General features: G+C 40.0%; 1 protein-coding gene across 15 annotated transcripts in view; it reads right to left on the reverse strand.

The window, feature by feature from the left end:
* CIT (citron rho-interacting serine/threonine kinase) overlaps nt 1-24238 on the reverse strand; it is a 95871-nt gene that overhangs the window by 10289 nt on the left and 61344 nt on the right. For 7 of the 15 annotated variants that reach the window (XM_037879116.2, XM_027833927.3, XM_043529063.1 and 4 more), the window contains 18 exons: nt 22381-22434; nt 14029-14226; nt 13380-13573; nt 12724-12859; nt 12129-12233; nt 11070-11210; nt 10745-10852; nt 9785-9947; nt 9376-9540; nt 7365-7502; nt 6566-6746; nt 6255-6346; nt 5820-5924; nt 4591-4760; nt 3403-3483; nt 3048-3183; nt 1242-1381; nt 110-202 (listed from right to left, as the gene is read on the reverse strand). In XM_037879116.2, coding sequence (XP_037735044.1) covers nt 110-202; nt 1242-1381; nt 3048-3183; nt 3403-3483; nt 4591-4760; nt 5820-5924; nt 6255-6346; nt 6566-6746; nt 7365-7502; nt 9376-9540; nt 9785-9947; nt 10745-10852; nt 11070-11210; nt 12129-12233; nt 12724-12859; nt 13380-13573; nt 14029-14226; nt 22381-22434 — 2400 coding nt within the window. The remainder of the gene's footprint in view (nt 1-109; nt 203-1241; nt 1382-3047; nt 3184-3402; nt 3484-4590; nt 4761-5819; nt 5925-6254; nt 6347-6565; nt 6747-7364; nt 7503-9375; nt 9541-9784; nt 9948-10744; nt 10853-11069; nt 11211-12128; nt 12234-12723; nt 12860-13379; nt 13574-14028; nt 14227-22380; nt 22435-24238) is intronic. The other 8 variants (XM_037879119.2, XM_037879117.2, XM_043529064.1 and 5 more) reach the window with 3 other exon arrangements.

The following is a 24238-nucleotide window of genomic DNA, read 5'->3' on the forward strand; positions in this document are numbered from 1 at the left end:
AAATCTGTATGAGCAACATAGGTTTTAGGCACTTGCTCCTCAGCAGAGTGGAGTCTCACCCTGGATTGTTATGAACATGTGAACTACTGAGAGAAATCAATAAACTTGCCTTCCTGATGCAGAACTTGCTGAGGCTCTCATTATAGCGCAAAACCACCACTTTGTTGGGCATCGCTGCACAGATGCAGAGTCCGTTCTCAACCTACAGGGAGGGTTAAAAATATGGTTAGAGATAGCAATACGGACGTTCACACTAAAGCCGTGAAAAACATTCTGAACACGTGAAACAGTTCTCTTTGGTGAAAGGCACCCAGATGTTGGCAGAGATGAGTGGGTAATATTTGTAATAGGACAGTGTGGCGTAACTGCAGATTAGTGAAACAATGAAAAGCCTTTTCACACTCCTAAGGGACAGCACACATCCAGACTGCTTCTGTGATTTCTTTTGTAGTTGAAGCAAGTTAGTTAAAAGAACAGGAAGCTTTTAACAGAACGATGTTTCTATTAAGAGCGATAACGAACCCAGGCAGGTTAGATCTTTAACCTCTTGAACCTGTATCTGAAACAACGCTTTGAAATGAATGATGTTCAACTTGTCAAGGATCTGAGTAATCTGCATAAGCAGTTCCTGCTGAAAACTTCTGCAGTGGCCAAGTGTTTCACCCTGAAATTGGCAAACACACTGAACATGGTTGAATGATGATACAACTGTATGACCAAATTTACTGCCTTGGTAAGAATCACCCTATGTTCAAGGGCAAAGACAGAGGAATGAGAAATGTATTCATCGTAGGAGTCTAAAAATGGAGAGCAAAAGTCTACAGCCAGAGAGACAAGGGGGAGGAAGTAATATTTTTTATTAGACCAACTTCTGTTGGCGAAAGACAATAGCTTTCAACTCATACAAAGCTCTTCTTCAGTCAGTTATGTTAGGTTTATCTCACAGTCTGCATCATATAACAGGTTAGCATATTCCACTGATTGGTTGTCTGTGCTTGTTTATATTTGCGATAGACCCTTCAAGTTCCTTCCCCTCCCCACTCCTCCCCCTTTACTCATTTTATTTGGAGACAAATACAGAAAACCAAGTATGTAGCTCCTGGATGTGCTGATTATGACAAGAAATAAAGATGCTGATTTGATGAAGATTAAAGCTGGCAATCCCTTCTACTGTCTCACTGTGCGTGGGATCAACAGATAAACTAAAGTACAGCCCAGGGCACAAAGGAGCTATATCCTACCTTGCCAGCAGCAAAAAGGTGACATCCCTTGACAGCCTCAAAGATGTTTGGTGAGATATCAGGCTGGGCTGGGAGGTGAGATTGGGCTAGAGACTGCTTCACTTTCTTTACATCAGCAAGACACAGAGCTCTCTCTTCTCCTAAGGACAGGAACGGTTACATTTTTTCCGTGTAAGATAGTCAAGCAAGGGGAGAATTTCACTCTTCACTGCAAGAGCCTATTCTGTTACATAAGCAGCAGCTTCTCATTATGGGTTGTTACTGTGGTAACAGCTACAGAACACTGTACATGTAAAAAATAATTCCATGTGAAAGAGGACTTTAAAAACGGATTAATAAATACGCCGGGGAGAACAAGCAGTGTCTCCTGGGATTGTTATAGTTGCTAGTTCCAGCTGAACAACATTAGTACATGGCCCCCCACGAAGGCACTGCCTAGATTACCAGGAAGACCCCTCCTTTCCAAGGGAAAGGTGCTTTCTCATTTCTGCCCATACAAATCTGTAGTAGAGCCTCATGGGGCTACAGTTAAGGATCACTTTGACCCATGTTGGAACCCTGAGGTTTCAGAAATATCACCTTTTCAAAATCACATTGGGTGTAACGTTTGTCTACAATTATTTTCTTTCCTACAAACTTGAAATACTGTTTAAAAAGCTAGGGGGCATCTTAATATTATACAGCAAATTTGTGAAGCTTTTTTGTTAATTCCCTCCAAACATTATACAGGAGGTTTCGATATTAAATTGTGCTATCTATCTAGTCCGTCTAGTCAAAGAGCAGGACGGAGAGCTAAGCACCATTGGGAAAGTATATTGTTCCAGTTAGCATGCAGACCTAGGGACATAAAAAGCAGAAGATGAAAGCAGCCCTAGTTATATTACATGGGCTACTGTTGTGGGACCCTTTGGTAGAGCATTAGAGGGTCCTGGTGCTGCAGTGGTGCCCAATCTGTGGCCCTTCAGGGAGACTGTTAAAAGCAAAGAGAAGGGAGTGCAGTTGATTAAAAATTGAAAATGTATTCCGAGTTAGGCCTTGAAACTTTTAAACGGTGTTTGCATCAGCCCCACTACTTCAGGGAGGCAAAAAGGGAGACACACACCACCCCCAATCATCACCTACCACTTCCCTGGCAGCCTCAAGAGCAACTCCATTGTGCACTGGGGGGGGGGGGGGGGAGGGTCAGCAAATCTCTGCTACTGCATGTGAGGGGAAGGAAAAGAGAGCTGCTCTCACTGTTGCATTGCCTGCTTCCCTGCTAACCCGTGGGAATGATACAGAAACAGCAGGACAGGATCTTGACTGGCTCTGCCTGAGAGAGCTCCTAGCAAAGAACAGCTCCTCTCCCCTATACAGACAGCCAGAGTAGTCCAGGAGAGGTGTGGGAATCAACAAACGTTTATGGCTGACTTCAATGACAGACCTGAGTGTTCAGCACCTCTGATAACCAGAACACTTTTATTTAGGTGCTAAATATATAGATTAAGAAGCCTAACTTGTGAAACTCAGGTTTGAACATTTTGGCCTCTGTTATTCAATCCCCCATCTGTAAAAAACAGAGACCTCACTCCCTTTGTGCAGGGATATTGTGAGCATTACTTCATTCGTTAGTGTACTTGAGAATCTGAGATGATTCTGTGATAAGCACCACAGAAAAGCGATACATAAAAAGTAGAGAGGAACCCAGGGACAGCAAGTTCCACTGACATTGTACTGTGGGAAGTTTCCCCTTAACCTTCACAAACTAGAACATTTATCAGAACACTTCCACAAAAGCGAAAATTTGCCATCTTCCTACCATCATACCTGCTATCATGAGCAGTTTATCCAGATCCTTTATGAGGTGAATTTGGAAAACAGCACCAAGTCCTGGAATGTGTGTTAAGGAATTTTTCAACACATTCAGGGCATAGAGACCCTCCTCTGTACCAACGAGTACTACCTATAAAGACAAAAATTGAATAGTCAGCACTATATAAGAAGATCACAGCAATGCTCCAAGACTAAATTTCACTCATGCGTAACACCAGCCAATGGAAAATGGAATCCAAACCCAAGGTACAAAAGGAAACATGTTCCTATTTACAAGTCTAGATACACATACTCCATTCATGCAAGGTATACAGTGTCTAGTTTGAGTGTTGTCCATGATTGTCATCACCTGGTCACTGAAAGGCATTGTGCAATTTATATCCAGACGGTCTTCCCCCTCAAGCTTCAACAGAGAGTTTCCAAGCAGCTTCTGTAAATGACAAAAAGAAAATACAGTGTGATTAAGTAGGCGAACACAAATCAAACACTTAGGTAACACTTAGCACTGACTCACAACAATTTTCCTCATCCCCTCATCCAGAGCAGCTATCATGTACAAGCATGTACATTATTGCCTCCCGACTCATGCTACACTGGTTGTAACTACCACTAAACAATGTATCGCTATCTGAACTGCAACCGTCTGCTTATGCACAGCATTCAGCAGTGGAAAAGCAGAGTTCTTCTGCAACACGAAATGTGTGTCAAAGCTGTAGGGACCCTATCTGCAAAGGGTTCATAAGCTGCCATTTAACAAGGCACAACTATTAGGGAAGTGAGGAAACAAGCATGCATGTCTCTCCCTTTGAGCCCAAGCAGAAAGGAGGCTCTAAAACAGTCACATCAGTCTATTAATAACACAGAAGTTAGCAGAAGGCTCATATGCTAGTTTATTACAGAGTGGGACCTCGCTTCAAGACACATACACATCCCAACACTTACTTGAACAGGGAACGTTTGCGAAGTGATACAACTTAAGAAATCCTGGTGTGTCTCAACACCCACAAATTGGTTGGAAAAACTAAACAGAAACTTTCAAAAGAGAGACTGCCGAACAGTGTAATATTTGGGAAGAAAATCAAGAGAGTTCTAATTAACATCCTGGACTACTCCTGCTAGTCAGATTTCCATTGTCTCAGTAGCCAAAATTTGAATATGTGATGCCAAAAAGCACAATCTCCCTGTATCAGGAAAGTTCTAGTGATGAAAAGGGCTGTTCTAAATGAAACAGCAGTGAGACCGCTTAACTTGCCATTTTTGTCCGGAATAAACAGCTAACAAATCACAAAAGAGGGGAAAAAATAAGCCTTTTTCTGAGATTTGCTATTTTTCAGATCTGAAAGGAGGTGTGATACTGTGAGGCATCAAAGTCGTAAACCATGGCTCATGGTATTCCTATTAAATGATATTAATGACAGAAATAATATTAACTAGTTTAACTTCCTTTCAAACTCAGCATGTCAGATACTAAGAAAGAAAATTTCAAAATGGTTCCCTCCAAGAATATTTTATTATTAGATAATCTATTTGTACTTACAGCATCAGCCTCAGCTTTTTCCCTGGAAACTCTCCCTCCTGCCACTATTGACTCCAAAGCAGTGACCCAGCGCTGCTTATCAGGGAAAGTAGGTGGTAGTAAGTAGAGTGTCCTACCAGGCCAGCATGTGGTGTGTGGATGAGACTCCACCTTTAGTATATATGGCACATCTAAGGTGTTACACAGAGAGAACAAAATCGGGATTAGCACTTGGCACAACTTCACTTGGCTTAAATTAGCATCCTTCATCTTTGTCAGAGAGGATGTCACTATAACAGGATGTTTACTGCTACAATTTATACCATCAGTAAAGATGGGCTTTTCCATTCCAGGTGCTGCAAACTAGCTATTAAAGCTAAAATAAATAGATAGCTTTGTGTGTATGGTTTCCATCTTTCGATCTGCTAAGTAAAGATTAACTATCAGCCTTTATTCAGAGAGGAAGAGAAGTGTCAGCTATAACAGAGAAGTTCCTTTTTCTATAAGTCCTATGACTGAAGCGATGCCTGATAGTTTTCTCTGCACTGCTACACAGTGTACACTTTCTAAAAGCAAGTCACTAAGTAATCTCTTCCAGGTCTGTAACATTGGCTTATGCAACACAAGACGACAGTTTCCTTTTTTTAATTGTAATTCAATAACCTGTTTTAAGAAAAATAATGTTCCTACTTTTGATAGCTGAACTCTACCCTACAATATTAAAACCAAGAGATATATTATCTTTAAATCAGTTCAATTCCATATATACACACAATCAGTACAGTACAAATATTACTTCTTCTTAGAAAATAACTGATTCCACATGCCTCATATTATTTCTAGTTAATGGTTTACTGCTAGAACATGCACTTTGAAAATTCAGACTGGGAGAGGGCACTTTGAAGGAGGGAGTTTATATGAACTATGTTTAAACGTGCTTTATAATAACTTTATAAAGCCACTCTAAGGTTTACCTCTATTTGAATGAAAGAGTATCTCATTCACAGTTCAACCATCGGGAGAGAAGCAATCAACTTTGTGGGTCCAATGCTAGATGTCTGAACTATTCACAAGGCATACCTAATTGAAATAGAGGTAACCTCAGAAAGATTTATGATGTTACAGAACAGCAGTTTAAAAGGTTAACTGCAGAATGAGATCTGTTCTACCACAGTTAACTGCTGGTGGATGCCAAGCCATATTCATGGACCAATTGAAATCCATTCTATCTCAGATGCACTGATTCTCACCTGTCTTTGCTGTATTGGCAAGTTCAGTAGCTCCTACAGCCCCATGAACAGTTACATCTCCATCAGGAAGGCACAACTCAAACTCCTCCACAGGCCGCTGTCCAGCTTTCAGGAGTAGGGGAAGGGACAAGAAGAATGAATGAGAACAAGACACAAAGAAACAAGAAAGTAGTGAGAAAATAATGAAGAACTGGAAGAAGGAGGTAGGTAGCACATTGGATTTTTCATAGCTGGAGCACAAGGTTACTTCCAATATTTAAAGCATATAAGGTTAATAAAATCCTAAAGGGGGGAAAAAAACAATTCTGCCTTATTAGACACATCAGTTCAAATTAGCAATAGTTAATGTTAACGTATTCATTAGACCCTTCAATTCAATGAATAATATCAGAAAACAGAAAAGACAAGTCTTGTTTATTGAACGTGTGAAGTTACCTTCTCTTGCTTCGGCATCATAAATTAGCACTTTAGTTCCTTCCAGGACAATGAATTTCCTATCCCAGCCCTGCTGTCCACGCTTATTATTCCTGAAAACACAGCAAGCAAAATAGAACATCAGAATTTCCACCAAGATTCTGAATTGGAGTGGCAAGCAAATCCCTGGGGGATAAATTTCATTGGTAACACAAGACTGGAGAGGCAAATATCGAGAGAATTCAGAGAAATTGCCTCACGATCTGGGATAATTTACAGCACAGCTCCATCTGTACCACCACCTGCTCTGGCACAAAGACTCATGTTTATACCTTGGCACTTTCATCCATCCTTCCAGATGTAAACTGCTGCTTGGCTCCTTCAGCTGCAGTCCTGGAGAGTTCAGTTTGTCCCGACAGAAAGCTTCAGAAAAGTGTGTGGCATATTCTGCAGGCAGTCCACACGTAGCTGGCAAGCATGTTGAGCACTTTGGGTGACACATCACTTGGCATTCTGAGAGAGTAAAACTTTATAAGGACATACACCAGAAAACATGGCCCAGTCCATTCAGCTTCCAACCAGTCACCCAGAGATTCCCCCCTCTCCCGTTCAATCTAGCCACCTGATGTTTTCAAATATGGAGTATACCCTCCAGTTACTCTTCAGGTCTTCATAATTGGATGCTGTCAATCTTTGTTTGCAGGGAGAAAGAACTGGATGGTGAAGTCTCTGACGGTGCAGAATATGTTATCAAATACTCTCATGGAGCAAGAAAAAAGTTGGAATTCTCCAGTTCTCACAGGCAGTGCTGGTCCAGAAAACAATATACTTTCCCTGATGAGGAGTTCCTGGTAGTCACACTCTATCCCAATTCCCAGCTGCTTTTAGCAAGGCAATATGGGCAAAATAACCATGTGGTAGCTAGGAGAGGGAATCAGTCACCTGCCTTCCCAAATAAAGAGAACAGTCTCTTTCCACTGACACCTAGAAAATGTAATCAAGGCTGCTGGTGGAGAAGCTCACCGTCTTCACTGAACAAGGACATGAGAATCTATTCTGAATGACTTGAAGTGTTAACCCTCCAGTCTAGCATTCAACTGCCCTCCATTCACTCACACGCCCTGCTCTTACCAAGACATTTAGATGCTTGACGTCCAAAGTGCACAGTATCCAGACACACTGCACATTTTGTTGCCCTCATATTTAGCCCCACATTGAAACGGTGAGGGATATTGTGATGCATTCGCTCTTTCAGACGCCGACTGAACTCTGGAAGGGGGAAAAACGTCATAGGGATAGACAAAAGGTATAACATGATCCAATGGCTGGAGGTTGAAGCTAAACAATTTTGGAAATTGGTGGAAATAGAGTGGACATTTTGAACAGTGAGGGAAATGAACCATTGGAACAACTTACCACAGTCATGGGGATTCTGCATCACTGCCCGTTTTTAAATCAAGACTGGTTTTTTCTCTAAGAGATATAGGAATTATTTTGGGAAAGTTCTATGGCCTATGTTATAGAGGAGGTCAGACTAGATGGTCATAAAGGACCGTGCTGCCAACAAACAAGCCTTTCACCAAAGCTTCTCTCACTTTACCTATGCTAGATACTGAGCATGCTTTCCCCATACCGACTTCATACCACCGAAAACAGATTTCCCCAACTTTCAGTGCTGACCAACGAGCACATCTCAGCACCTGCCAGTACATTTGATTGGCAGTGAACAAATCTTACCCCTCATGTCAAATCCTTTCCCTGCTGCATATGTCTTCCCGCACTACCCATGCCCATCCCTTACCCATGATTGAGGACATCTCTCCTTATGTCTATGTAATCCATGCTTACAAAGCATGGCTCTCTTTCCACCTCCATTGGCCTGTGAGTTTCTGAGTGTATGACAACCATTGGGCTAACAGACCTGGATCTTTCAGCTCAGACAGTAGAGGCTTATGGTTTTAGATTAGAGGGTTCAATCCCCATTGTTATAACCCACCCAGGGACCATCCAGACACCTAATACCAATTCTCTCATATACAAGTGAGCATAACCCCTTAAATTTTCAAGTGCATCCTTCTTGCTGATGAGTCTCGCCCCACACTTTCAACAGCATGCATCTCTTCCTTCATTCCTTACTAATAAGGATCCAACTTCTCCTCTCACCCAGTACCTACCCTTTCCATGCACACTTCATGTGTCTCCTCATGCCTATTGCCATTCCTTTCCTCTATAGAGATTTCTCGGCTCAGCTGAATGATGTTGCAGCTTAGACAAATAAAGATATGCCAACCATGGAGGAAACATTCATACATCCTTTTGATCAATGCAGAATTGTAGTTGAAAAAATAAAGTGTAGTCTGAAGAGCAAAAGCCTACAACGGCACTGTTTTGTGCTGATGTTGGGCAGCATATCCTCTGTATGATTCCCTATTTTACAAAGAACATTGTGACTTTGAAGTGGCACATAATGGAACAACAATAAGACTGGAATGGATTTTGTTTGCACTTTTCATTGTCAGTCTTTACTGAGACTTAAGACACACAGATGTTAGCAAAAAAACCGTTTTTTCCCCCAGTATGTTTACTTTGTGCATTTCACAGCTCTTTGAGTCTAGCCAGCTTCACTATTTCCCAGAGAATTTATTCTTTGCTGAGCAACACGTACTAAACATCAACAAGGGAGCAGAAAACCCATTTTAAAAAAGTGTAATTCCAGACACACTATTTAAAGGATTCTCTATCAAAAACTAGATATCTTTTAATCAATCAATAAAAAAAACCTCAAGTGGACGGAAAGCCTTTAACTGAAGTTTTATAAAATAAGTAGTGTTGAAATGTCATTCAAGCAGAGATTTAGACTGTAGAACAAGAGCAAGAAGGGATGATCCAAGACTTCTATGATGACAGGAGTTTTTACAAAAATTCATCCCTCACAAATAGGTAACAGAACCCCTTTCCCTCATACAAACTAGGCTCCAATTCCCCTCACATTACTATCCAAGTCTGCTACCTAGAGCTCATCAATACTTGTGCACATGTCATTATACACACCTGCATAAAAAGAGAAAAGATGGTTTTGAAAAGGGGAGGGATGAGTATTCTGAATAGGAACAGGCAACTTCATATTCCCCTTGAGACTTACCCTCTGGTGTGGAGGACTCCTTTCTGCGACTTGAGGGTGGAGCAAGCAGGCTGATGGGAGTTGGCTGATGCTCAGGGGAGCGGACTATGGCAGACATGATGATCTGCTGTCTGGCTGTGGCCGGAGTGGACGGATGACCGTGGTCTGTTATTTTCCGATGGGCAGCTACAGAGACAAATACAACTTGTTAACTCATCCAGTAGGAGGCTAATTTCCAGCCGTGGTTCTATGTAACCATTCAAGGGTTACAACGTGCCGAAAACATGTAGCCCTAATGCATCTTCAAAGCAGCAGACAAAGTAGGAATTAGACAGTAATTTTACTGTTACAGAGACGCACAATTTAAGGCAAGTTTTGGGGCCAAAATGTCTCTCTTCTCCAGATTCAACTTTTCTGTTACCCCCCCTACCTTCTTCTCGAGCAGATCTGAGTTCAATGCGTGTTTTCTGTAGAGCCTCCTCCAGCTCAGCAGAACGAGCCTTCTCCTTCTCCAGTGCCACTTTCAGCTCATTGTATTGCAGGGGAACCTGTGTGGGTAAAGAAGGGTCCTCTTTCCGCCGACTAAACAGGCCCTAGCAACAGAAACACACAGACAACTCCTAACTCCTAGTAAGAGATGATTTAAACTAGGCAAAGGGAAAACTAACTAACTGCAGGCCAGAGGGCCTAGTGGTAATTATGATGTACAAAAGGATGGGCTTTTAATTGGAGTTGAAGAGAAAAAAGTGTTGAGAACTTTGCTTATTTGAGTTTAAAAAAGCAATGTACATTGCTTGTATACCACCACCAATACCTTGTATTTCCTATAGCACCTAACAGAGGATCTCGATGTGTGTTAACACTAGTGAATTGAGCTTCAACACCCTTGACATAGATCAACATTATATCCATTTCACAAACTGGTATAGATTAAATTGCTTAATTCAGGGTCACACAGAGGTCTGTGGCAAAGCTGGGAATAGGACTCCTGACTACCTATCCTGTCCTTTAACTAAAAGATCAACCCTTCCTGATTCTATTACATTCACATATACTTACCATTTTAAAAACTTGTTCGTACATTTTCATTAAAAAATGGGGAAGATTCATATTTCCCCAGCTGCTGCAGAGGCGTTTTTACTGGGCTGCAACTTGACTCATTGTGGAAACAGAAATACTGACAGGCCACAAGGAGGACATGTTGCCTGATAAAGCTTTTTTCAGTCATTTATAATGTTCCTTAAACTGGAATGTGTTTGTGTTATGCAGTAAGAATAAAAATAAAAAAACTATTTCAAACACACAGTAAATAACTAAATCATGAAGACTTCAGTCATTTAACTCCATGGCTAGTTTCCTGAATTCTGCCTCCCAAACCTTTATAACCCACCTTTTTCTTTTTGGCTGGCTGGTCCATCTTTGCTTGCAGGAAGTCAATGAGTTTGGTTTGCTGAGAAATAGTGCCCTCCATTTTCACCTTTTCATGGGAATAGAGAACCTGTGAACCACACACAAAAAAAAGAAAATTAAACCTCAGCAATAGAGAAACAGCAGCATAACAATCAGAGATGTGATAGTATGGAAGACCAAGCAGGAAGTCAAACACTCAAGCACAGCTGACTTCATCCAGTAGTAGGAAATGGCACATAACAATGACAGGCCATGTACTGAAAACCTCTCATTTGATATTGGCTTTTCCCCTTACTGACCCTCACCTGAATGTTTTCCAGTTGGTACTCAAGGTCACTCCTTTCAGTCTTCAAAAGATCTGCTCGATCCAGAGCTTCTTGCAGGCCTTGAGTCAGGCGGAAGATGTGGTTTTTTTGCAGATCCATTTGTTGCTGCAACTTTGCTTGCTATTAGTGGGAAAACAAAGGCCAAAGGTTTTTTAAACAAGCTTTTAAATGTTAATGTTTCTTGCAGCACAAGCATCTTCCTAGAACTTAAAATTAAACATCCATTTATTTTACAGCTCAAATATTAATTTCCCCTATTATAAAATCCCAGAATCTTTCCTTCTTCCCAAAATGCCATATTATCATCTTCAATACCAGTAATTTGCATGAGTTCATAGCAATGCTGCCTTTTTAAATATATTTTTACACACACACACACAAATAAAGAAGGCAGTAATTTGCTTTGTTTGGGTTTTGGAAATCCTATATCTGCTAGCTAAACTAGTGAGGGAGACAGCAACATCCAGAATTTCTGCATGCCAGTTTTCCAAGCCTTTCACACAGACACCAAAAGCTACCTCAACATTTCTCTATAAGAAAGACCTCTCTTAGAAACAAGGGCAAGCATCTGCATATTTGGTCGATCTGGGAGATTAAATTTAATACAAAGTGCTCAGGTCTCTGCCCCCGACCTGTGGCAGAAGGCGCTAGGTGTGAATCACCTGTGCTTCCCTTCTTCTGGCACCTTAAAAACCTCAAGCATCTTTTCGCACAACCAACCAAAGCATACAGAGCCACCAAAACTCCAAGGCTATGATGAGGCAAAACCAAAACCACCTTAAATGCGATAGGTGATGAGTCATCATCTCTGGGATAACCACCCTTCTGCGAAGTGAAAACTAACACACCATTTTGATTTACTTTCTATTCTCCACAGCAACATTAAGGAAGGATAGACTAGTAACCTGGATCTTTGGCACTAACTCTGAATTTTCTAGTTTCATTTAAACCTAGTAGAACTATTTTTGTGGGTTCGCATTGTGCATCCTTCCATCGAAATTTTTATAACATGAAATCCCCTCACAGGGTAGCCCTTACCTCTTCCAGAAGCCTCTGTTTGAGCTCACGTTCTGTCTCAAGCTTCTGTTGTAAACTGCGTGCATTCATCTCCAGCATTGCATGCTTCTTCTCCAAGTCATTGAGCTAGGCAGTTGGGACAGACATATATATATATATATATATATATATATATATATATATATATATATATATATATATATATATATATATATATATATATATATATAAATAGTCATAGCTGCTAACAAATATTATAAGACCCAAAGATCTTAAAATCCAAATTCACCAGTCAAACATAAAAGGCTAGAATGAAAAATATTACCTATTGCTTTTTTTAAAAACCCAGAAAACTGGGTTTTGGCTGTTGCTCTTAGAGATTTCATTAACACCCATGATGTCAGGATGTTTGTGTTAGATTTAACTGATGGGAAAGCTAGGCTCTTGGCCTTCAGAATTGCATCCTCAACAAGAGAGGCCTCAGTCTTTTTGTAAATTTTATCCCTCCAACAGAAAAAGACTGTTCAGCTCAAAACAACATTTCTATCATGAACATCTGAGTTGACACATTTTTCTTTAGTGTATATATAGAAGATTAAGGTAAAAAGACACTGACCTTGTCAGAAAGACTCTCAGCTTTGAGTTTTTGCTCTTTCAGTGCTTGCTGAAGAGCAAGAATCTCCGCTTTGTGTTCTTTAACAGCTAGTTCTACCACCTGGCGGGATTCAGTAATACGCTGATCTGCTCGCACTCTGTATTAAAAATGGAAAAAATGTTACCTGATGATTTCCTCTCTGGGACTGACCTCTTCCTAGGATGCTAGGACATCAGTAGACACTTTCAGAGTCTTGCCTCAAATTCACAGTGTTGGTTTATATAGCCAGTCATCTTATTGTGATGCTTCCACATTATACAATCCTGTTCTCAGCCCCTGCTGGAACTACTGCTTGGGAATTCAAAGTCACCAGAACAAGGAATGAGAATCAAAAATGAGTTTACCATATCATGGTACAGTCCAGATTTCGTTTGAAAGATAGCTTGCAAGTTACAGTTAGAAATACTATTTTCTGAATTCAGTGCCCTTGCACAGGAAAAAAAGGGAACAGATATCACTGGAGAGTCACGTGTATCAGTTTAAATAGCCATCTTCCAGATTTAGCTCATATAAATAAATATTGGGTGCAGATTCATGTCTCACATTCTATATGTATATATTGAACTATATTCCACAGAGCACTTTTACACAAAGATTAATGAAGAGAAAAGCCATACCTGCTCTGTTTCTCTGTGTCCAACATTCTCTGTAACTCTCGCACCCGACATTCAAACTGGGACTTCTCATCCCCTAGAATGCTTCTCCATGCTTCCCACTGACGTTCCTTCTCTAGCAGTTCATCATTCAGGGCCTCCAAGTCCATCACCTGCTCTTCTAGCATTGTGCACGTTGTCTTCAAGGCCTCCATTGTCTAAAAATAAATCTTCCCATTAATTCTCACTTCCCACATCAAACATGCACTTTTTAAGATACGGCTTCACCATTTCAATTACAGTACATGCAAATCCTCACCATCAACTGGTAAGTCACATCTCATTTATTTCTAGGCCTGTATCTTTATGTATTTAACCCTAGTTGCCTTTAATGTCAGCAATGCCTCATCATGGCTTTAGCCACAAGCAAAAATGAACAACTAGGAAGCACCATTCTTTGCCAGTGTTGCAGTGAGCCACAAAGGGACATACTAAAGATCTCAATGCATTTTTACACTCCCTCCCAGAGCGATCATTGTAGGATCAAGTTGCTATAAAAGTTATAAACGCCCTCCATTATTTCTCCAAATCAGAAAGAATTTCTAGCTAGTCAGAGTCTTGCAAGTGGATAAGTGTCCTGAAGAGATTTTAAACAGAATTTCTAAACTCTCACTTGTTTCTGACTGGTGAGCTGCATCTCCCTCTCAGTGATCTCTCGACGGAGGTGGTCAACCTCACTTCGCAGCTGTACTATCTCATCACCGGCCCCAGAGGCCTCATCAAGCTGCTTTGACAGGAAGAAATTCTGATTGTTCAGTTCTGCATTGTCCTCACTCAGCTGGTTCAGCTGTTCTTCCAAGTCTGTAATCACCTAAAAAGAGCAAAAGAAGTTTGGGTTACATGTCAGTGAGTAGAGTTCTGTGAAAGAATGTTCTTCACTCCTACAGCCACACCTTGCCGAGCAAATAGACAGATCGTAGCATTTTTGTCCCATTCAAACATGATTTTAATGGCAGATCTTATGAATCGGCATGAGCTTAGCATGGGCAGTCTTTCTTGCTTCTTATAAAAAGCATCTTGAGATACTTTAATTCTGATTTAGCCTAAAAAGGTACAAATATGTTGCAATAAAATTTATGATTAATTTGGTGGCACACCCTAGGGGTTAGAACATCAGCTTGAGAGCCAGGAGAGGAGTTCTGGTTCTCTTCCCACGTCTTCCACTGACTTGCTGTGTCCCTTATGCAAGGCACTTCACCTGGATACCTCAGTTTCCCCATCTCTGAAATGAGGATAATACTTCTCAGAGGTTTTGTAAAACGTAATCTTTAAGATCATTAAATGAGAGGTGGCTACAGGTGATACTATTTGGAAAGCTGCTGCCTAGAAATTGCTTAATTTACTGTAACTAAAATCATAAGTAGCCAAGTTATAACTTATGAAGGAACAGGTAGTATCAAGACAATAGAGTTATGGATGGCAACATGACGAATATGACAACAGAAAAAGCTTGGCAGCACCACAGATTATAGCAGAAAATTCAGTATTACCATCAATGAAAAGCAAGGATTCAACCAGGTTGACAAAGCCTTGCCTTTATGAACCAGGATTGCCCATTTATTAAACTAGATTGACATCTCATTATGCAAAGTTTGGTTTTAAAACTATCCCTAAGTTTTAAAAAATATTAATAAACATTGAGTATTTTCATACAACCCTCCAGTTTCTGTGAGTGGAAACCCGTATGAAAAACTCAAGGGGAGATCAGTAGAAAAAAATTCTGAAACTACCTGTACTACAAGACCAATGTAATTGGGGGGAAGAGAAATACCTCATACATCTAATCTGAAAACAGCTTAACAAAAAGAGCCACAGATCATCATTTAGCACAGTTTGTGTTAAAATGCCCCAAATAGGTTCAAGAGGCATTTCAGCCCATATGGAAAATGCTAGTGTACGTCACGGTAATAAAACACCTCATTAAAAGCAAAAATTAAGATTCCAGAATATCATCTGGTTACATGTTTAGACTTAAATGTTCTGGTTTCCCATGCAACAGTCAAGGACTTCAGTATCTGTAGTAGAGAGTACAGCTCCTTTCGGCTTTTCTGAGGGGAATGCAACCATTTCTTTTCGACTACAGGCTCTAAAGCATATTCATGGCAGCCTTTCACCATGATCCTAGATCTAAACCAACAGTACTTGCCTTTTAAACTATTGGCAAAAAGACAGACTTAAACTACTCTCTACAGGGTGAAGGGGGGTTCTGTCAACCATTTGTTTAGGGCCAACTCATAAGGTGATTCATACCCTAAAATGCAACATCACTGTTTTCAGTAGTGTGGCCGTTACTGGAACACTTCTACTGCTCTACTGAAATTAAACATTCTGTCCTGGTATCACTTATACATCGTACAAGTTATTTAGGTACCATGATTGCACCATGAGAATATGTCAGTCTCTACATTGTTCAAATGGACACCAACTTAGAAATAAAGAAATAAAAAATAAAAACATTTCTGTCTGAAAATGTAATAACTGAGATTTCTGTTACGTTTCAGACCAGAGAAATTTTTCTTCTATTTCCAGTTTGCTTTCTTTATACATTTGACAGCACCACCAGTCTTGTCAGTTTCATCACCTCCCTTATACAATCAGTCTCACTTATAGTTTGTAAAATACAGGAAAGAGCAAGTGTAAAACTGCAAAACTTGGCAGGACGACTCAGTGGTTGGCGTAGCACTTGAAACAACTTAATTCATTTTCATTCAAACTGACTAAATTTCAAGATGATAGCGTCGTCCCTTCACGGCGAAATCTAACCTTCCATTATAAGCGTTATTTTCTCACTTCCCTCAACCTCACCAAAACTAAACCAATCTGCCTGAACTTGGTGATCTTACTCCAAAGCAGAACATTTCTAGAAAGTTTGAGGCAAATCAGACAAAGTACTTGAGAGATGAAGGGTTCAAAAATGGAAGAAATGATGTGATCTCATTTCTTGAACATTATTTTGGCTCATCCTAACTCCAAAATGGCTTGGCCTACAAATTTCAAATTTATTTTAATCTGTTAGCTTTGGCAAGGAATGCTCTCTCAGACTAGGGTTTTTCTTTCCGCAGATGATATGGAGGAAGCGGAGTTTTGCTGACAGATTTAATTATTAAAATCAGCTTCCATGTACATTATGGGCCCAATACAGAGTTTATAAATTCTACATAGCCGAGAGAGTCACAATGGGAGCAGCAGCCTGAGGGCAACCACATGGGGCAGAGCCCAGATTTGGAATAGTAGATGAGAGACAGCGACACAGGAAGGTGGGAGCCAGTTGTGAGGGAGCTGTCTAGCCTGAAAACCAGGAAGAAGGAAATCATGCAGTTTAGGTTGGACATTAGGAAAAACTTCCTGTCAAGGTGATTAAGCACTTGAATACATTGTTCAGGGAGGTTGTGGAATCTACATCATTGGAGATTTTTAAGAGCGGGTTAGACAACACCTGTCAGGAATGGTCTAGATAATACGTAGTGCTGCCGTTAAGTGCAGGGGACTGGACTAGATGACCTCTCGAGGTCCCTTCCAGTAGCACAATTCTATAATTCTATGTGTGGAGACACTGGAGGCACAGTCTGATAAAAAGGGAGGTCCAAGTCCATGAAAATCGCAACCTCCACTGAAGTCTTGTAACTGAGAAAATTCTTGAAGTGATTGTAAAATTAAGGAAATTCCCAGGCAAAAAACTATGTTACACTGGAATTAAATTTGCAAACAGCAATTAAGGGAAGCGCTCTTAAGAGTACATAGTAGTGTCCTTTAAAAACCCAAATGCAATAGAAAACTTCAACATTCAAAGTTAACATTTATCTATTTCATTAAGTAATAGTAGAAAGCATGAAAATGCACTTTCAGAACATCAAGGAAACTTAGCTGTGCCACTTTATCACCATCCACAGAACACCTGGAAGCAAAGAAACAATTCTATCCTCAAACAATGCACATCATCACCACATCTGTAATTCTGAAAATTAAGACATGATTTAACTGGACCATGTTAATCTTGTTGAGACAGGCTGTACACTACTGCAGTATTTAAACTGAATGCCTCATTGTCTTTACATTGCTACAATGAACTACACCTACCTTAATAATACCATACAGATTAACCAGAAAATGACATCTCTTCTATGTAAGTGACCATATTCAGGACAATTCCCACCAAAACATACAATTTAAAATGCAAAGTGCTGCCGTGCTGTGATATTTCACATAGACTCATAACTGCCATAAATTTCTTCAGGGATTGATCAAAAATTAGGTAGCTCAGATGTCAGGGGCTCAGGGTAGTAGTGTTTAGATTTACATATTTGACAGCCATACATAACTCAAGCCACATTCTCCACAGTTCAACACTACAGGCAAAGTATGCCAAGAAAGCAGATTTAGGATGTTCTTCACTGCAGACTGAAAACTTCTTCAAACCTCCATCAAGATGTCTCAGACATTCACCGATGCTCCAAACAGGTGTGCAGGGAAGAGGTTCGATGCAGAAAGAAAGAATTAAGATTTTTCAGGTGACCTCAGCAGCACATCAGTACAGCTACTTTTTGGGGGTGGAAAAGGTTTTAAGTGCAATCTTAACTTGGAATTTCCAGACTAATGTGTGTGGTTTTTCCCCTTAAAGTTCTGCTCTACTCATCTTTCTCCTTACAATCACCTTGTAGCTAGCAAGAAAGGGTACATGGAAGGAGAAGAAAGCATCCCCCCAAATCCTAGATTAATCGGAAGGCAAGACAAGCACCAGGATCACCATTACTGAGGCATACTTTAGGAGCAAAGGTTGTTTGCCCCACATCCTGGAAACTCACCTACTGCTTACCTTGGGGTTGGGATAATGCCATGGGTCTGAGGCAGCATGACATGCCGGTGCCTGTGTTTCTCTCTGGCGCATATTAAGCAAATTTTTTTCTCCCTTCTCTCTCTCTCTTTTTTTTTTTTTTTTTTTTTTTGAGTGGGGGGCCCGGGGGATCATGCTTGATAATTCCCCTCTTTGCGTTATTTGTATAGAGTGTTCCTTGTGCTTATCCAATCCCTAGCAATTGGGCCGCCTCCCCCAACCATGAGCCTCATCCTCTACAGATGATGTCCAAGAAGAAGCCTTCTCCTTCAAGGCAGCAGCTCCCAGAGACTCTAAAAAGTCCTCCAAACATGTTTTTACAAAACTGTAAAGGTCCAACTTGGGCTACAACTGACCTTTATCCATAATTTTCTACAAAATGAGGATTGGGTTACAACATAGCCAAGCAACTGACAGATTTTTTTATGCATTTAACTCAGTCATACCAAAGTTTTTGCCTGGGCATTAGCCTCATGTTACAGTCTATCATCTTTTGACAGGCAAGATTTCCTTGCTACGGAATGAAGGTTACTGTATATACACCAAAGAGGTAACTTCACTCAAGTGCATAGTCTTACTGAAGTCAGTTCAGAAACAGGACATCTGGTTGAAGTCAACAGGACTACACACGTGAGTAAAGTTACGCATGTGCCTAAAGGGTTTGCAGGATCTGTGTCTCAGAGTCCAATCCATTCACATGTGTTTACAGGATCAAGCCCTGATAAGGCTAAAGATAACAATAGGAGGTGATGACAAAAAAGTGTAGGTACCATTTTGAAAGTGCATCTGGTTTTATTGGATTATTCTCTGGATAAATGGAGATGCTGCACCCAATTACTATATCAAGATCTTCCATTCTCCTTGCCAAAGTAATAAATAAGAATAGCTTGTAATTGAAAGAGCCTGAAGATTCAGATGTTGATTTATATGAAGAATGTACAGGATTTTATGAACTTCACAGTAATTTATATAAGGGGGTCTAATTTTTCTCTAAGTTTTCACAGATATTTTTACTGTCTCTTTACTGAAATTTATATTTATGAAATGCTTACATTACTGCTGAGGCCAACATAACTGTTTTTGTTGTCCAAAATTATTAAACCTATCAGTAAGCCATAATTAAGAGCAAGGTGGCAAAAATATAAACTTCCCTATTTAGTTAAATGCATTTTATTAGTAGAATCCTTCTTACGGTCTTGAAAATATTTGTTATGGAATATGATTTCAAAAGTCAAGTTATGCATTTTTGATGTATTGAGTCTTTGGAAGCACAGAATTAGACTTTCCCTCTCGGCAGACTTGCTGGGTAAGCTACGGATATGATAAGATATGAGAGAAGTAAAGCAATTTTTGCTGTAATTATGTTATTTCTTATAAGACTGAGAGCAAAGGCTAAGGGAATAGATGGGAGTAGAAAGAGATATACTGAAGTAAACTGATTAACTCAAGCCTGAATCTATCAGAGAGCAATTGAATATGTAGTCCATGCACACAGCAGGGGCACTTCCAGCAAGCACAAAAGGCTTGCAATACAGTCACACAACAACATTCTCTATGCATGGATCCCAAACCATAGTAAATTTTAAAGTACACAATCAGAAGAGTCTGACAGTAACCTGACTTGGTTGGAGGCACATAAGTGGACTGAGGGCATAAATAGACCAGAACATACATTAGAAGTGTAAGCTTGCTTTGTGTCCAGAAGCTCGGACCTCCAAAGAGTTAAACAACTAGGAGATATCAAAGAAAGTAGATTGTAAGTATCTTTACCTATCATTCTGTACAGCAACTTTTCACTCTACATTATCAAAATCATTCAGTCTTCAGTAATGCATTTTCTCTATAATTCATTTTATTTTCATACTTATATTGCTTTGAACTTGTAAATAATGTAAAACAAATGCAATGGCCATTATAAAGTTTGACAGGACAGTGCTTCAAGGAAATTCACTCTTGATGTTCATTCTGAAGGAACATCCCTTATGAGGAGAGCCACTAATCTTTACTAGGCTGACTAAAAAGGAATGTGTTTGAATTACAACCCTGATGGATCTTCTTGTTTTTAGTTCAGCACAAATTCCGAACTACTGCATAGGTGCTGGAATTAGGGGTGCTGCCGCACGCCCAGGTTTGAAGTGGTTTACAGTTTGGTTCAATGGCTCTCAGCACCCCCACCATAAAAATTGTTCCAGCACCCCTGAACCACTGTGACATAGCCTTGGATGTCTACTAAAAAGTTACGGCTGCATCATAACGGTCATTACTGAAGAACATGGGGTTGAAGCATCAGAAAGAGAAGAATGACAAGAATTCACTGATCTCTCTTTGGTCAATACAAGATTGTGCTGTCATTTCCTCAATTCTTATGAAGAAAAGAGGGTAGGGCTGTTAGACATCTTATGACATGAAATGAGAGTTTAAGTTTATGGACTATTGAGAGAAGTCTTGAGAACTATACTTTTCATTCTCTTGGGTTGAGAACTGAATGTGGTGGTGGAATTTCTCATTCATTCACTATTCATTCAGTTGCTGTTTGACTAATTTCTTATTGATGGGGATTGGCTGCTGCACGAACCATCCTTCTAAAGGACCTAAGATGAACATTACACTTGCAAATCTTTTAATGTGGCAGCTCCAAAGTTCACACTGTTCTTGAAACCACCTGGCAGGTTTGGCATCTCCTTGTGCCAGTCCTACTGTTGGAGATTATTGCCCATTCTTACGAAGTCATAGATCAGCCAAATAATGAATTTTGACTTCTTTAAGTTAGCTTGCTGTGCAGAAGAGAGAATTTATGGGAATATCCACAGATTATATGATCTTTGAAGCTGGCCAAATCCAATCATCTGTATCAGTCATTTGCACAGAAAGCTGCTAATTCTGTGCTGCCGGCAAGACAGAGAACAAGGGAATGAGAAAAGGAGTATCTAACACTGAAGCAGAAACAGCAACTGTGGGAATAAGCACTGATAGATAGAAGTGCACATGTGGACCCTCTAGCTCCTTGATGGAGAGAACAGAAGGTACAGATAGTCTGAATTTCTTTTGGAAGAGGTTAAGCCACAGCAAATTAAGACTAGGCCTTACTTAATTACTCATTTCTTCAAATCAGTGTACACTGGAAACAGAGTAAAAAAATTTCCTGGCCCTGAGGAACAAGGACTACAGATTTGGGAAGTTACAAAAAAAAGAAAATTCTGAAAGATGTTCTTGAAAAAAGGCATTTTCTTTCTATCTTGGGTTTTCCTACAACACCTATGACTATGCAATCAAAGCATAGTGGAAAATTAACTTTGTGGAGAGGCCACTGAGAATGGAAGAGGAACACACATGACAGAGGTAAGGAGCAATTAGGTCCAGCTAATGGAGGAGGGATTAGAAAGACTGAAGAGACCTGCCTCCAATTATTACACACAAGGTGGTGGTCAGTGTTGACACTTCTAGAATTTGTGTGTCATTGAAAGATCAATGTCATCATGGTCCACACAGCACCATAAAGAAATAAGCAAAAAGAGTGGAGATCTGGGAAAACATTTAACAATAAGGAACACATAATCTAGGACATCTGTCCCGTATGAATGAAATGAATGAAAAAACATATCAAAAGATCTCTCAAGTAACAGAATGTGCAAGTTAAGAACCTAAATGAGTTCTCTTTGAACAAGAGACTATGTAACAATGTATTGTTTAGAAGCACAGGACTTCTTTTCCCTTCAGACAGAGTTAAAGCCCTCCTTAAAACCCAGATTGGCAAGATAGCGCCTTCACTCTGGCCTAGATCTATAATACAGCTCAGGATTTGGACAGGGAGACTTTTCCCTTCCCTTATAAAAGGAAAAAATCTATATCCCACAATTTTTGCAGCTGCTACACCATTCTTACTAGCTGCACTGCAATGAGATATTTGAATGGACTTCCTTCTCCAAAAAGATGAAGGACAGTTTCCATTTTAAATCAGAATAAAACCTCCAAATTGAGGCCTAAAAGAAATCAGATCCAATCAGGCTAACTCCTGCTAACTCCTTGAAGCCAGAAGCCAATGTCAGGAACAATTGTCATCAAGGAGTAAATGAGTCTGTTTCCTTCCTTATCCTTAATTTCAAAATAATTCAATGATCTGTATTTAATACTCACTGTGCAGCTATTACGAAGGGCTTCAAATTTACGCTGGATTTCATCTCTATGTGCCTAAAGGAGGTAAGAAGTTAATCATCAATTTTTCATACATTAGAATTAGAATCCAACAGCTGTTGCTAAATAAACTGCAGAACAATCTATCAGCAAGCAAAGTTTGGAAGACAGATGTTGCAGGCTATGAAAGCACTCTGTAGTGGCAAAGAATTGATTAAGTCACATCCTACTTAATCAAAGCACGCACATGCTCCCAGTTCTGAGCTACTTTAGCAAAATGTACAACAAACTGGATGATGCAAAACATTCCATCTTAAGTGGTCTCCAAGATAAGTGACATGTAATGTTAACTGTGTACCGTCTTCACTTAATATCTTAAGTATTTGAGTAGTTTGTTTTTACTTCCACATTTGGATTAATACTGCATGTAACATGTTTTTAATACTACATATATTTTAATGATCGCAAAGAAAAGTCTACAATGAAGCACTACGTACGCTTCCGCAAACTGCTCTGCCAATCTACCTCTACCCTACCCTGAGGAACTCCTGTTTAGTCCTAAGACTCTCCCAAACTGTGACTAAACTAAATAATTATTTCTTTGGAAGATGGAATCCGAAGTATAAAAAGCTGCAAAGCATTTTTAAAGAATGAAATAATGCATGCATCGTTTTACTTCCTTATTAACAAGCAAAGCATGATAAAGCAAAGTTCATGTTTCAGCCTCATGGCCTCTCTCAAGATTCACTCAGACGGTCAAACTGATTTAAGTTGTGACTAATATCATATGCAAATTCAGGCCTTAACAGATGAAAGGCTAGTGCACTAGCACATCCGATCACCTTTCAAGACATTTTCCTTATAGCCAAGAGACTCAGTAGGAAAAGTTGTTCAGCAGAAGTCCACTGTGATAACTAAAAAGTTCTCTTACCAGAACAGGCAATGCAAAAAAGACCCTCAAAACAAAATATATCCCAACCCATTAAACGGGAGTAAAGTGACATGGAGGTGCCAGATTGGAATCTTATGACATCTGGTACAAAAGCACTACCATTTCACCAGAACAGTTGTGGTAATATCTGCCTGAGCAAGCACAGATCACACACATTCATCTGTTTCGTTGGTGTGGTAGGAAGAAATATCAAAGCATTTGTTCGCATGGCAGTTAACAACTCTGCCAAATTTTCAAATTTCAGTGGGACCATCTCACTTTTGAGCAAAAAGAACTGCTTTGTATTTGAGATGAACTGCTGCCATGACCTATTCAGTTACTGTAAGTCATTCATGTTGCTGTTGCATTTTCCCAGCATCTATTACCCAGCATATACCAGTTTAGAACAATTCTGAGTGAATGACCTCCCTTCTCACTCCTGGGATATCCAACAGCACTGGCACACGCACACACACACGCACGCGCACACACACACCAGTCTTCAGCTGAACCCCAATCCCATCTGAATAGTGGTAATGGCAGGAATTAGGACTCAATGAGATTCCCTTTTATCAGATTCCATTGGGGCAACAGACTATTTCCAGTACTCTAAAATAACTGGATTTGAAGGTCATTGAAGACTGATACTTCGATGAGTGATAGCCGGCAGCTTAAGTAGGAGGTCAGTTATTTCTTTGCCTCCCACAGCATTAGCAAGCCTTTGCAAAGCAAACATTATTTGAAATCCAACAGTTTAAAAGCATCTTTTTGTACTCAAAGTAGCAACCAGCAGCATATAATTTAATGTTCCGTTCACTGGGCAGGGAAAATCTTTCCCCTACACCAACCCCTGCTGAAGTTTGTGTCATTCACACATCTCACAAGAGACTGCAAGATCTAAAAGTAGCAATTCTTTATGGAACAGCCTTT

Source organism: Chelonia mydas, chromosome 15 (assembly GCF_015237465.2).
Source record: "Chelonia mydas isolate rCheMyd1 chromosome 15, rCheMyd1.pri.v2, whole genome shotgun sequence".
Taxonomy (NCBI): domain Eukaryota; kingdom Metazoa; phylum Chordata; order Testudines; family Cheloniidae; genus Chelonia; species Chelonia mydas.